Raw genomic sequence first — 12,782 nt, 5'->3', positions numbered from 1 at the left:
AAAGCAAGTGAGGGAGTACACCTTGGGAATTGATAATGATTTGCAAGGTGATAAATGAGAAGATTGGGCAAATGGAGGCCGCACAGATTTCCAACAACACCAAGCTTGCAGGTTTGGAGACGACGGTTGCTCGCGTGGACAAGAGTCTCGCTGCTCTTCTAAGGCGCTTTGATGAGCTCCACGCGAAGATGAATGATCAGCATAGAGGACGTGGCCAAGAGAATGATGACGGCGCAGAAAATTCAGGTGCTGATTATGCTGCTGACACCGAAGTTGAGGATCAAGCCCAGCGACGTCTACGTCGTAACCGTCGAGGTATGGGTGGACAAGCGTCCACATGAGGTACATAACAATGACATTGCTTTTAGTAAGATAAAATTTAAGATACCCTCTTTTGATGGTAAATATGATCCGGATGCTTATCTTACTTGGGAGATGGCTGTTGAACAAAAGTTTACTTGTCATGATTTTCCTGAAAATGCATGTGTTAGGGCTGCAACTAGTGAATTCACTGATTTTGCTTCCGTTTGGTGGATAGAACATGGCAAGAAAAATCCTAATAACATGCCACAAACTTGGGATGCTTTGAAACGGATCATGAGGGCTAGATTTGTTCCATCTTACTATGCACGTGATCTTTTAAACCAGCTGCAGCAGTTAAAACAAGGTACTAAAAGTGTAGAAGAATACTATCAAGAGCTGCAAATGGGCATGCTACGCTGCAATTTAGAGGAGGATGTGGAACCTGCTATGGCTAGATTTTTGGGCGGGTTAAACCGGGAAATTCAGGACATCCTTGCTTATAAAGAGTACACTAACATAACCCGTTTGTTCCATCTTGCTTGCAAAGCTGAAAGGGAAGTGCAGGGACGACGTGCAAGTACCAGGACTAACATTTCTGCAGGGAGGAATTTTTCCACACAGCCCCGCTCAAGCATTCCATCAACTGGACGTGCTGCTGCACCTTATTCATCGTCAGCTCGAATAGCAGCCCCACCTTCTAGCGACAAGCCTCGTGACAACCCTGCAAATTCAGCAGCAAAGACAACGCAAAAACCTGCTGCAACCACTTCATCGGTGGCATCCACAGGTAGAACAAGAGATGTTCAGTGCCACCGCTGCAAGGGATTTGGACATGTCATGCGTGACTGCCCAAGCAAGCGTGTTTTGGTGGTCAAAAATGATGGTGAGTACTCATCTACTAGTGAACTTGAAGAAGATATACTTGCATTGCTTGCGGCTGACCATGCAGGAAGTGAGGGCTGCTCGGAAGAACATATTAATGCAGCTGAAGCCGACCGCTATGAGAGCCTAATTGTGCAGCGTGTGCTGAGCGCACAAATGGAAAAAGCGGAGCAAAATCAGCGGCACACATTATTCCAAACAAAGTGTGTCATCAAAGAGCGTTCGTGTCGAGTGATCATCGATGGAGGTAGCTGCAACAACTTGGCCAGCAGCGACATGGTGGAGAAGCTTGCACTTACCACCCAACCACACCCGCATCCATATTGCATTCAATGGCTGAATAACACCGGTAAGGCAAAGGTAACAAAACTTGTGCGAATTAATCTTGCCATCGGATCCTATAAAGATGTTGTTGAATGTGATGTTGTGCCAATGCAAGCATGTAGTATTCTGCTAGGAAGGCCATGGCAATTTGATAAAGATTCTATGCATCATGGTAGATCAAATCAGTATTCCTTCCAATACCATGATAAAAGGATTGTGTTGCATCCAATGTCTCCTGAAGCAATTTTAAAAGATGAACTTACTAGAGCTAGTAAAATGAAGAATCAGGAACAGGTTAAAAGTGAAAATCAAATTGTGGCCAACGAACTTGAGAAGCACAAAAAGAGAAGTGCCAAATCTATTCATGATAACAGAAATGAGATCAAGCTGAAAGGGGCATGTTTCATTGCTACTAAATCTGATTTAGATGAGATTGATGCTACCACTGCTGTTTGCTATGCCTTGATTTGCAAACAAACCTTGTTTTCACTTCAGGACATACCTCTTTCCTTGCCCCCTATTGTCACTAACCTTTTGCAGGAGTATGCGGATGTTTTTCCAAAGGAGGTGCCACCGGGGCTGCCACCAATTCGTGGGATTGAGCACCAGATTGACCTTATTCCCGGGGCCTCCTTACCCAATCGTACACCATACAGGACCGACCCTGAAGAAACTAAAGAAATTCAGCGCCAAGTGCAAGAATTGCTCGACAAAGGTTACGTGCGTGAGTCTCTGAGCCCCTGCGCTGTTCCTGTCCTTTTGGTTCCTAAGAAAGATGGATCTTGGCGCATGTGTGTAGATTGCCGAGCGATTAATAACATAACAATCAGATATCGTCATCCTATCCCTAGGCTAGATGATATGCTTGATGAATTGAGTGGCTCAATTGTGTTCTCGAAAATTGATTTGCGTAGTGGTTACCACCAGATTCGCATGAAGTTAGGAGATGAATGGAAAACAGCATTTAAAACTAAATTCGGTCTATATGAGTGGTTAGTCATGCCTTTTGGTCTCACTAATGCACCCAGCACTTTCATGAGATTAGTGAATGAAGTTTTACGCGCTTTCATTGGCAGATTTGTTGTGGTATATTTTGATGACATTCTGATCTATAGCAAATCACTAGAAGACCATCTTGATCATTTGCGTGCTGTTTTGGATGCTCTCCGTGATGCACGTTTGTTTGGTAACCTTGAGAAGTGCACCTTTTGCACAGATCGAGTCTCTTTTCTTGGCTATGTTGTGACACCGCAGGGAATTCAAGTCGATCAAGCCAAGGTTGAAGCCATTCACAGCTGGCCGGTTCCCACAACGGTCACCCAAGTGCGAAGCTTTCTAGGACTTGCTGGATTTTATCAGTCGCTTTGTGAAGGACTTTAGCACCATTGCAGCCCCATTGCATGAACTCACTAAGAAGGGTACAACCTTCACTTGGGCTGCAGCTCAACAGGATGCTTTCAGCGTGCTCAAAGATAAGTTAACTCATGCACCCTTGCTCCAACTTCCAGATTTCAATAAAACATTTGAACTTGAATGTGATGCTAGTGGAATTGGGTTGGGTGGCGTGCTGCTGCAAGATGGTAAGCCTGTAGCATATTTCAGTGAGAAATTGAGTGGACCTAGCTTGAACTATTCTACTTACGATAAGGAATTGCTTGCTTTAGTTCGAACTTTGGAAACTTGGCAGCACTATTTGTGGCCCAAAGAGTTTGTTATACATTCTGATCATGAGTCCTTAAAACACATTCGAAGTCAAGCAAAACTAAATCGTAGGCATGCTAAATGGGTTGAATTCATTGAATCTTTCCCTTATGTCATCAAACACAAGAAAGGGAAGGAGAATGTCATTGCTGATGCTTTGTCTAGGCGTTACACTATGCTGTCCCAACTTGATTGCAAAATTTTCGGTTTGGAAACGATTAAAGCACAATATGCTCATGATGACGATTTTAAGGATGTGTTGCTGAACTGTAAGGAGGGGAAAACCTGGAACAAATTTGTCCTAACTGATGGGTTTATTTTTAGAGCTAACAAGCTATGCATTCCAGCTAGCTCCGTGCGTTTGTTATTACTACAGGAAGCACATGGAGGAGGGCTGATGGGACACTTTGGTGTGAAGAAGACAGAAAACATCCTTGCTAATCATTTCTTTTGGCCCAAGATGCGGAGGGACGTGGAGAGATTTGTTGCTCGCTGCACAACATGCCAAAAAGCTAAGTCACGCCTTAATCCTCATGGCTTGTACGTTCCTCTACCTGTTCCTAATGCACCATGGGAGGATATTTCAATGGACTTTGTTTTAGGACTGCCTAGAACAAAGAAGGGGAGGGATAGTGTTTTTGTGGTTGTGGATAGATTTTCTAAGATGGCACATTTCATACCATGTCATAAGACCGATGATGCTACTCATGTTGCTGATTTGTTCTTTCGTGAAATTGTTCGTTTGCATGGTGTGCCAAACACAATTGTTTCAGATCGTGATGCAAAATTTCTTAGTCATTTTTGGAGAACTTTGTGGGCTAAATTAGGTACTAAGCTGCTATTTTCCACTACATGTCATCCCCAAACTGATGGACAAACTGAGGTTGTGAATAGAACTTTATCTACCATGCTTAGGGCTATTTTGAAAAAGAACATAAAAATGTGGGAAGAATGTTTGCCTCATGTTGAGTTTGCTTACAACCGTTCACAACATTCTACTACTAAAAAGAGCCCTTTTGAGATTGTTTATGGTTTTGTGCCTCGAGCCCCTATTGATTTGCTGCCTCTACCAACTTCTGAGAGATTGAATTTTGATGCTAAACAACGTGGTGAGTTGATGTTGAAAATGCATGAGACCACAAAGGAGAACATAGAAACCATAAATGCTAAATATAAACTTGCTGGTAGCAGAGGAAAGAAGCATGTCACTTTTGAACCAGGTGATTTGGTTTGGCTGCACTTGAGAAAGGATCGGTTTCCTGATTTGAGGAAGTCAAAGTTGCTTCCGAGAGCTGATGGCCCTTTTAAAGTTGTAGCTAAGATCAATGATAATGCATACAAACTTGAGTTGCCTGCAGATTTTGGGGTTAGCCCCACATTTAACATTGCAGATTTGAAACCATATTTGGGTGAGGAAGATGAACTTGAGTCGAGGACGACTCAAATGCAAGAAGGGGAGGATGATGAGGACATCCCTCCCAACGATACACCCATGCCTACTATGCAGCAAGGACCAATGACAAGAGCTCGTGCACGAGAGCTAAATTATCAGGTAAACTCGTTCCTCGCTGTCCATAAACCATCATCCATGAATGGGGTACTACTAAATTCTTGTGATGCTTTTCTTATTCTTAGGAACTTGGGACATGAACCAGATTGGAGGGAGAGCAAACACGACAAGAAAGCGAGTGTGGATGATCAGATCGGACCATACCAGTTCGGACCTCCAGGAAGGGGACAACTTCGGAAGGCCATAACTCTTAGCTCCGAATATTGTTTGAAGCCTATGAGTACTTGTTGGAAAGCTCCTGAAGTCTACTTTCAGATGGATCCAACCTCAAGATGAAATTCCAAAGGAGCTAAGCAGAATCGCCAAAATGACGTTCAGTCTTCTAGTCTTGGGCTGAAGGCCCTTGTATCTAGTTCAGCCCACTAGGGGCCCATTTTAAGTTAGGGTTTACACCCCCCCCACGCCTCTTGGCTGCTCCCCCACCTATATAAACCACCAGCAGCCACCATTTGAGACCTGGGTTTTGTTTGGTTGTAAGTTTAGCTGCTGCTACTTCCTTGTAAACGCGTGTGTCGATTAGACCACCCGATTTGCTTGATTCAGAACCCCAACTTCGTGTGTATCAGATTTATCCTTTGGGCAAGGTCTGTGTGCTATTTGCTTGTCCACTTGTTCTTGCTTGTTCTTCGAATTGCTTGCAGGTTCAAGGTTGTTCTTGGCACAGCAAGAACAACACAAATTGGAGGCGGTGTAACTGTCGCTTAAGGCAGCAGCGCAGCCCTTGTGGTGTTGTAGTCGGGCAGCACAACGTCGATCCTCCTCAAATCGAGTTATCCCCCACTCTCATCGAAAGATCGGGAGCAAACCCCAGCGGGTTCCATCAGAAAGCTCCCGATCCACACCATTGGACCCTAAACTCATGTTTTGATGCGTTTGTTTCCGTTTGGGTGCATTTGGAACCGTTTCGCTACTGCACTAAACTTGCTACAAAACACGCCAAACTGGTGCAATTAATGCAAAAGTTCGTGCCACGATGTCTTGTTAGAATTTTCGGAACGAATGCTCCCGATCCACACCATTGGACCATAATCTCATGTTCTGGTGCGTTTCTTTCCATTCGTTTGCATTTTGGACCGTTTCGCTACTGCTCGAAACTTGCTGCAAAACGCGCCAAACTGGTGCAACTAAGGCAAAAGTTTGTGCAACGATGTCTTGTTAGAATTTTTCGGAACGAACGCTCCCGATCCACACCATTGGACCCTAAACTCATGTTTTGGTGCGTTTCTTTCCATTTGTGTGCATTTGGAACTATTTCGCTACTGCACGAAACTCGGTGCAAAATGGGCCAACCTGGTGCAATTAATGCAGGAATTCGTGCCATAATGTCTCGTTAGAATTTCTCGAAATGGACGCTCCCGATCCACAAAATGGACCCTAAGCTCATGTTTTCATGCGTTTCTTTCTGTTTGGGTTCATTTGGGACCATTATACTACTGCATAAACTTGATGCAAAACGCGCCAAACTGGTGCAATTAATGCAAAAGTTCGTGTCACGATGTCTTGTTAGAAATTTTCGCTACGAACGCTCCCGATCCACACCATGGGAACCTAAACTCATGTTTTGTTGCGTTTCTTTCCATTTGGGTGCATTTGGAACCGTTTCACTACTGCACGAAACTTGGTGCAAAACGCGCCAAACTGGTGCAATTAATGCAAAAATTCGTGCCACGATGTCTTGTTAGAATTTTCGGAACGAACGCTCCCGATCCACACCATTGGACCCTAAACTCATGTTCTGGTGCATTTCTTTCCATTCGGGTCCATTTTGAACCGTTTCGCTACTGCACGAAACTTGCTGCAAAATGCGCCAAACTGGTGCAACTAATGCAAAAGTTCGTGCAACGATGTCTTGTTAGAATTTTTCAGAACGAACGCTCCCGATCGACACCATTGGACCCTAAACTCATGTTTTGGTGTGTTTCTTTCCGTTTGTGTGCATTTGGAACTATTTCGCTACTGCACGAAACTCGGTGCAAAATGGGCCAACCTGGTGCAATTAATGCAAGAGTTTGTGCCATAATGTCTCGTCAGATTTCTCGAAATGGACGCTCCCGATCCACAAAATTGGACCCTAAGCTCATGTTTTCATGCGTTTCTTTCCGTTTGGGTTCATTTGGGACCATTATACTACTGCACAAACTTGATGCAAAACGCGCCAAACTGGTTGAATTAATGCAAATGTTCGTGCCACGATGTTTTGTTAGAAATTTTCGCAACAAACGCTCCCAATCCACACCATTGGAACCTAAACTAACGTTTTGTTGCGTTTCTTTCCATTTTGGTGCATTTGGAACTGTTTCGCTAATGCACGAAACTTGGTGCAAAACGCGCCAAACTGGTGCAATTAATGCAAAAGTTCGTGCCACGATGTCTTGTTAGAATTTTCGGAACGAACGCTCCCGATCCACACCGTTGGACCCTAAACTCATGTTCTGGTGCATTTCTTTCCATTCGGGTGCATTTTGAACCGTTTCGCTACTACACGAAACCTGCGGCAAAACGCGCCAAACTGGTGCAACTAATGCAAAAGTTCGTGCAACGATGTCTTGTTAGAATTTTTCGGAACGAACGCTCCCGATCCACACCATTGGACCCTAAACTCATGTTTTGGTGCGTTTCTTTCCATTTGTGTGCATTTGGAACTATTTCGCTACTGCACGAAACTCGGTGCAAAATGGGCCAACCTGGTGCAATTAATGCAGGAGTTCGTGCCATAATGTCTCATTAGAATTTCTCAAAATGGACGCTCTCGATCCACAAAATTGGACCCTAAGCTCATGTTTTCATGTGTTTCTTTCTGTTTGGGTTCATTTGGGACCATATACTACTGCATAAACTTGATGCAAAACGCGCCAAACTGGTGCAATTAATGCAAAAGTTCGTGCCACGATGTCTTGTTAGAAATTTTCGCTACGAACGCTCCCGATCCACACCATGGGAACCTAAACTCATGTTTTGTTGCGTTTCTTTCCATTTGGGTGCATTTGGAACCGTTTCACTACTGCACGAAACTTGGTGCAAAACGCGCCAAGCTGGTGCAATTAATGCAAAAATTCGTGCCACGATGTCTTGTTAGAATTTTCGGAACGAACGCTCCCGATCCACACCATTGGACCATAAACTCATGTTTTGTTGCGTTTCTTTCCATTTTGGTGCATTTGGAACCGTTTCGCTAATGCACGAAACTTGGTGCAAAACGCGCCAAACTGGTGCAATAATGCAAAAGTTCGTGCCACGATGTCTTGTTAGAATTTTCGGAAAGAACGCTCCCGATCCACACCATTGGACCCTAAACTCATGTTCTGGCGCATTTCTTTCCATTCGGGTGCATTTTGAACCGTTTCGCTACTACACGAAACCTGCGGCAAAACGCGCCAAACTGGTGCAACTAATGCAAAAGTTCGTGCAACGATGTCTGGTTAGAATTTTTCGGAACGAACGCTCCTGATCCACACCATTGGACCCTAAACTCATGTTTCGGTGCGTTTCTTTCCGTTTGTGTGCATTTGGAACAATTTCGCTACTGCACGAAACTCGGTGCAAAATGGGCCAACCTGGTGCAATTAATGCAGGAGTTCGTGCCATAAAGTCTCGTCAGAATTTCTCAAAATGGATGCTCCCAATTGACACAATTGGACCCTAAGCTCATGTTTTCATGCGTTTCTTTCAGTTTGGGTTCATTTGGGACCATTAACTACTGCACAAACTTGATGCAAAACGCGCCAAACTGGTGCAATTAATGCAAAAGTTCGTGCCACGATGTCTTGTTAGAAATTTTCGCAACGAACGCTCCCAATCCACAACATTGGAACCTAAACTAATGTTTTGTTTCGTTTCTTTCCATTTTGGTGCATTTGGAACCGTTTCGCTTATGCACGAAACTTGGTGCAAAACGCGCCAAACTGGTGCAATTAATGCAAAAGTTCGTGCCACGATGTCTTGTTAGAATTTTCGGAACGAACGCTCCCGATCCACACCATTGGACCCTAAACTCATGTTCTGGTGCATTTCTTTCCATTCGCGTGCATTTTGAACCGTTTCGCTACTGCACGAAACTTGCTGCAAAATGCGCCAAACTGGTGCAACTAATGCAAAAGTTCGTGCAACGATGTCTTGTTAGAATTTTTTGGAACGAACGCTCCCGATCCACACCGTTGGACCCTAAACTCATGTTTTGGTGCGTTTCTTTCCGTTTGTGCGCATTTGGAACTATTTCGCTAATGCACGAAACTTGGTGCAAAACGCGCCAAACTGGTGCAATTAATGCAAAAGTTCGTGCCACGATGTCTTGTTAGAATTTTCGGAATGAACGCTCCCGATCCACACCATTGGACCCTAAACTCATGGTCTGGTGCATTTCTTTCCATTCGGGTGCATTTTGAACCGTTTCGCTACTGCACGAAACTTGCTGCAAAACGCACCAAACTGGTACAACTAATGCAAAAGTTCGTGCAACGATGTCTTGTTAGAATTTTTCGGAACGAACGCTCCCGATCCACACCATTGGACCCTAAACTCATGTTTTGGTGCGTTTCTTTCTGTTTTTGTGCATTTGGAACTATTTCGCTACTGCACGAAACTTGGTGCAAAATGGGCCAACCTGGTGCAATTAATGCAAGAGTTCGTGCCATAAAGTCTCGTCAGAATTTCTCAAAATGGATGCTCCCAATTGACACAATTGGACCCTAAGCTCATGTTTTCATGCGTTTCTTTCAGTTTGGGTTCATTTGGGACCATTAACTACTGCACAAACTTGATGCAAAACGCGCCAAACTGGTGCAATTAATGTAAAAGTTTGTGCCACGATGTCTTGTTAGAAATTTTCGCAACGAACGCTCCCAATCCACACCATTGGAACCTAAACTAATGTTTTGTTGCGTTTCTTTCCATTTTGGTGCATTTGGAACCGTTTCGCTTATGCACGAAACTTGGTGCAAAACGTGCCAAACTGGTGCAATTAATGCAAAAGTTCGTGCCATGATGTCTTGTTAGAATTTTTGGAACGAACGCTCCCGATCCACACCATTGGACCATAAACTCATGTTATGTTGCGTTTCTTTCCATTTTGGTGCATTTGGAACCGTTTCGCTAATGCACGAAACTTGGTGCAAAACGCGCCAAACTGGTGCAATTAATGCAAAAGTTCGTGCCACGATGTCTTGTTAGAATTTTCGGAACGAACGCTCCCGATCCACACCATTGGACCCTAAACTCATGTTCTGGCGCATTTCTTTCCATTCGGGTGCATTTTGAACCGTTTCGCTACTACACGAAACCTGCGGCAAAACGCGCCAAACTGGTGCAACTAATGCAAAAGTTCGTGCAATGATGTCTGGTTAGAATTTTTCGGAACGAACGCTCCTGATCCACACCATTGGACCCTAAACTCATGTTTTGGTGCGTTTCTTTCCGTTTGTGTGCATTGGGAATAATTTCGCTACTGCACGAAACTCGGTGCAAAATGGGCCAACCTGGTGCAATTAATGCAGGAGTTCGTGCCATAAAGTCTTGTCAGAATTTCTCAAATTGGATTCTCCCAATTGACACAATTGGACCCTAAGCTCATGTTTTCATGCGTTTCTTTCAGTTTGGGTTCATTTGGGACCATTAACTACTGCACAAACTTGATGCAAAACGCGCCAAACTGGTGCAATTAATGTAAAAGTTTGTGCCACGATGTCTTGTTAGAAATTTTCGCAACGAACGCTCCCAATCCACACCATTGGAACCTAAACTAATGTTTTGTTGCGTTTCTTTCCATTTTGGTGCATTTGGAACCGTTTCGCTTATGCACGAAACTTGGTGCAAAACGTGCCAAACTGGTGCAATTAATGCAAAAGTTCGTGCCATGATGTCTTGTTAGAATTTTTGGAACGAACGCTCCCGATCCACACCATTGGACCATAAACTCATGTTATGTTGCGTTTCTTTCCATTTGGTGCATTTGGAACCGTTTCGCTAATGCACGAAACTTGGTGCAAAACGCGCCAAACTGGTGCAATTAATGCAAAAGTTCGTGCCACGATGTCTTGTTAGAATTTTCGGAACGAACGCTCCCGATCCACACCATTGGACCCTAAACTCATGTTCTGGCGCATTTCTTTCCATTCGGGTGCATTTTGAACCGTTTCGCTACTACACGAAACCTGCGGCAAAACGCGCCAAACTGGTGCAACTAATGCAAAAGTTCGTGCAATGATGTCTGGTTAGAATTTTTCGGAACGAACGCTCCTGATCCACACCATTGGACCCTAAACTCATGTTTTGGTGCGTTTCTTTCCGTTTGTGTGCATTGGGAATAATTTCGCTACTGCACGAAACTCGGTGCAAAATGGGCCAACCTGGTGCAATTAATGCAGGAGTTCGTGCCATAAAGTCTTGTCAGAATTTCTCAAATTGGATTCTCCCAATTGACACAATTGGACCCTAAGCTCATGTTTTCATGCGTTTCTTTCAGTTTGGGTTCATTTGGGACCATTAACTACTGCACAAACTTGATGCAAAACGCGCCAAACTGGTGCAATTAATGCAAAAGTTCGTGCCACGATGTCTTGTTAGAAATTTTCGCAACGAACGGTCCCAATCCACAACATTGGAACCTAAACTAATGTTTTGTTGTGTTTCTTTCCATTTTGGTGCATTTGGAACCGTTTCGCTTATGCACGAAACTTGGTGCAAAACGCGCCAAACTGGTGCAATTAATGCAAAAGTTCGTGCCACGATGTCTTGTTAGAATTTTCGGAACGAACGCTCTCGATCCACACCATTGGACCCTAAACTCATGTTCTGGTGCATTTCTTTCCATTCGGGTGCATTTTGAACCGTTTCGCTACTGCACGAAACTTGCTGCAAAATGCGCCAAACTGGTGCAACTAATGCAAAAGTTCGTGCAACGATGTCTTGTTAGAATTTTTCGGAACGAACGCTCCCGATCCACACCATTGGACCCTAAACTCATGTTTTGGTGCGTTTCTTTCCGTTTGTGTGCATTTGGAACTATTTCGCTAATGCACGAAACTTGGTGCAAAACGCGCCAAACTGGTGCAATTAATGCAAAAGTTCGTGCCACGATGTCTTGTTAGAATTTTCGGAATGAACGCTCCCGATCCACACCATTGGACCCTAAACTCATGGTCTGGTGCATTTCTTTCCGTTCGGGTGCATTTTGAACCGTTTCGCTACTGCATGAAACTTGCTGCAAAACGCACCAAACTGGTACAACTAATGCAAAAGTTCGTGCAACGATGTCTTGTTAGAATTTTTCGGAACGAACGCTCCCGATCCACACCATTGGACCCTAAACTCATGTTTTGGTGCGTTTCTTTCTGTTTTTGTGCATTTGGAACTATTTCGCTACTGCACGAAACTTGGTGCAAAATGGGCCAAACTGGTGCAATTAATGCAAGAGTTCGTGCCATAAAGTCTCGTCAGAATTTCTCAAAATGGATGCTCCCAATTGACACAATTGGACCCTAAGCTCATGTTTTCATGCGTTTCTTTCAGTTTGGGTTCATTTGGGACCATTAACTACTGCACAAACTTGATGCAAAACGCGCCAAACTGGTGCAATTAATGCAAAAGTTCGTGCCACGATGTCTTCTTAGAAATTTTCGCAACGAACGCTCCCAATCCACACCATTGGAACCTAAACTAATGTTTTGTTGCGTTTCTTTCCATTTTGGTGCATTTGGAACCGTTTCGCTTATGCACGAAACTTGGTGCAAAACGCGCCAAACTGATGCAATTAATGCAAAAGTTTGTGCCACGATGTCTTGTTAGAATTTTCGGAACGAACGCTCCCGATCCACACCATTGGACCCTAAACTCATGTTCTGGTGTATTTCTTTCCATTCGGGTGCATTTTGAACCGTTTCGCTATTGCACGAAACTTGCTGCAAAATGCGCCAAACTGGTGCAACTAATGCAAAAGTTCGTGCCACGATGTCTTGTTAGAATTTTCGGAACGAATGCTCCCGATCCAGACCATTGGACCCTAAGCTCA

The 12,782-nt window shown here is 44.1% G+C and overlaps 1 protein-coding gene across 1 annotated transcript; it reads left to right on the top strand.

The window, feature by feature from the left end:
- The first annotated feature begins 336 nt into the window (after positions 1 to 336).
- LOC120694389 lies at positions 337 to 2,889 on the top strand. Its single transcript, XM_039977515.1, has one exon. The coding sequence runs from the start codon at positions 436 to 438 to the stop codon at positions 2,887 to 2,889; it is 2,454 nt and encodes an 817-aa protein (XP_039833449.1). The 5' UTR covers positions 337 to 435.
- The last annotated feature ends 9,893 nt before the right edge of the window (positions 2,890 to 12,782 follow it).

Source organism: Panicum virgatum, unplaced genomic scaffold (genome assembly GCF_016808335.1).
Source record: "Panicum virgatum strain AP13 unplaced genomic scaffold, P.virgatum_v5 scaffold_5415, whole genome shotgun sequence".
In the NCBI taxonomy this organism is placed as follows: domain Eukaryota; kingdom Viridiplantae; phylum Streptophyta; class Magnoliopsida; order Poales; family Poaceae; genus Panicum; species Panicum virgatum.
The sequence above is the reverse complement of the archived record's forward strand: the minus strand, read 5'-3'. Positions and strand labels throughout refer to the sequence as shown.

Bases quoted from the DNA above. Each gene is read 5' to 3' on its own strand.
- LOC120694389 (XM_039977515.1), top strand. From the start codon at position 436: ATGGCTGTTGAACAAAAGTTTACTTGTCATGATTTTCCTGAAAATGCA.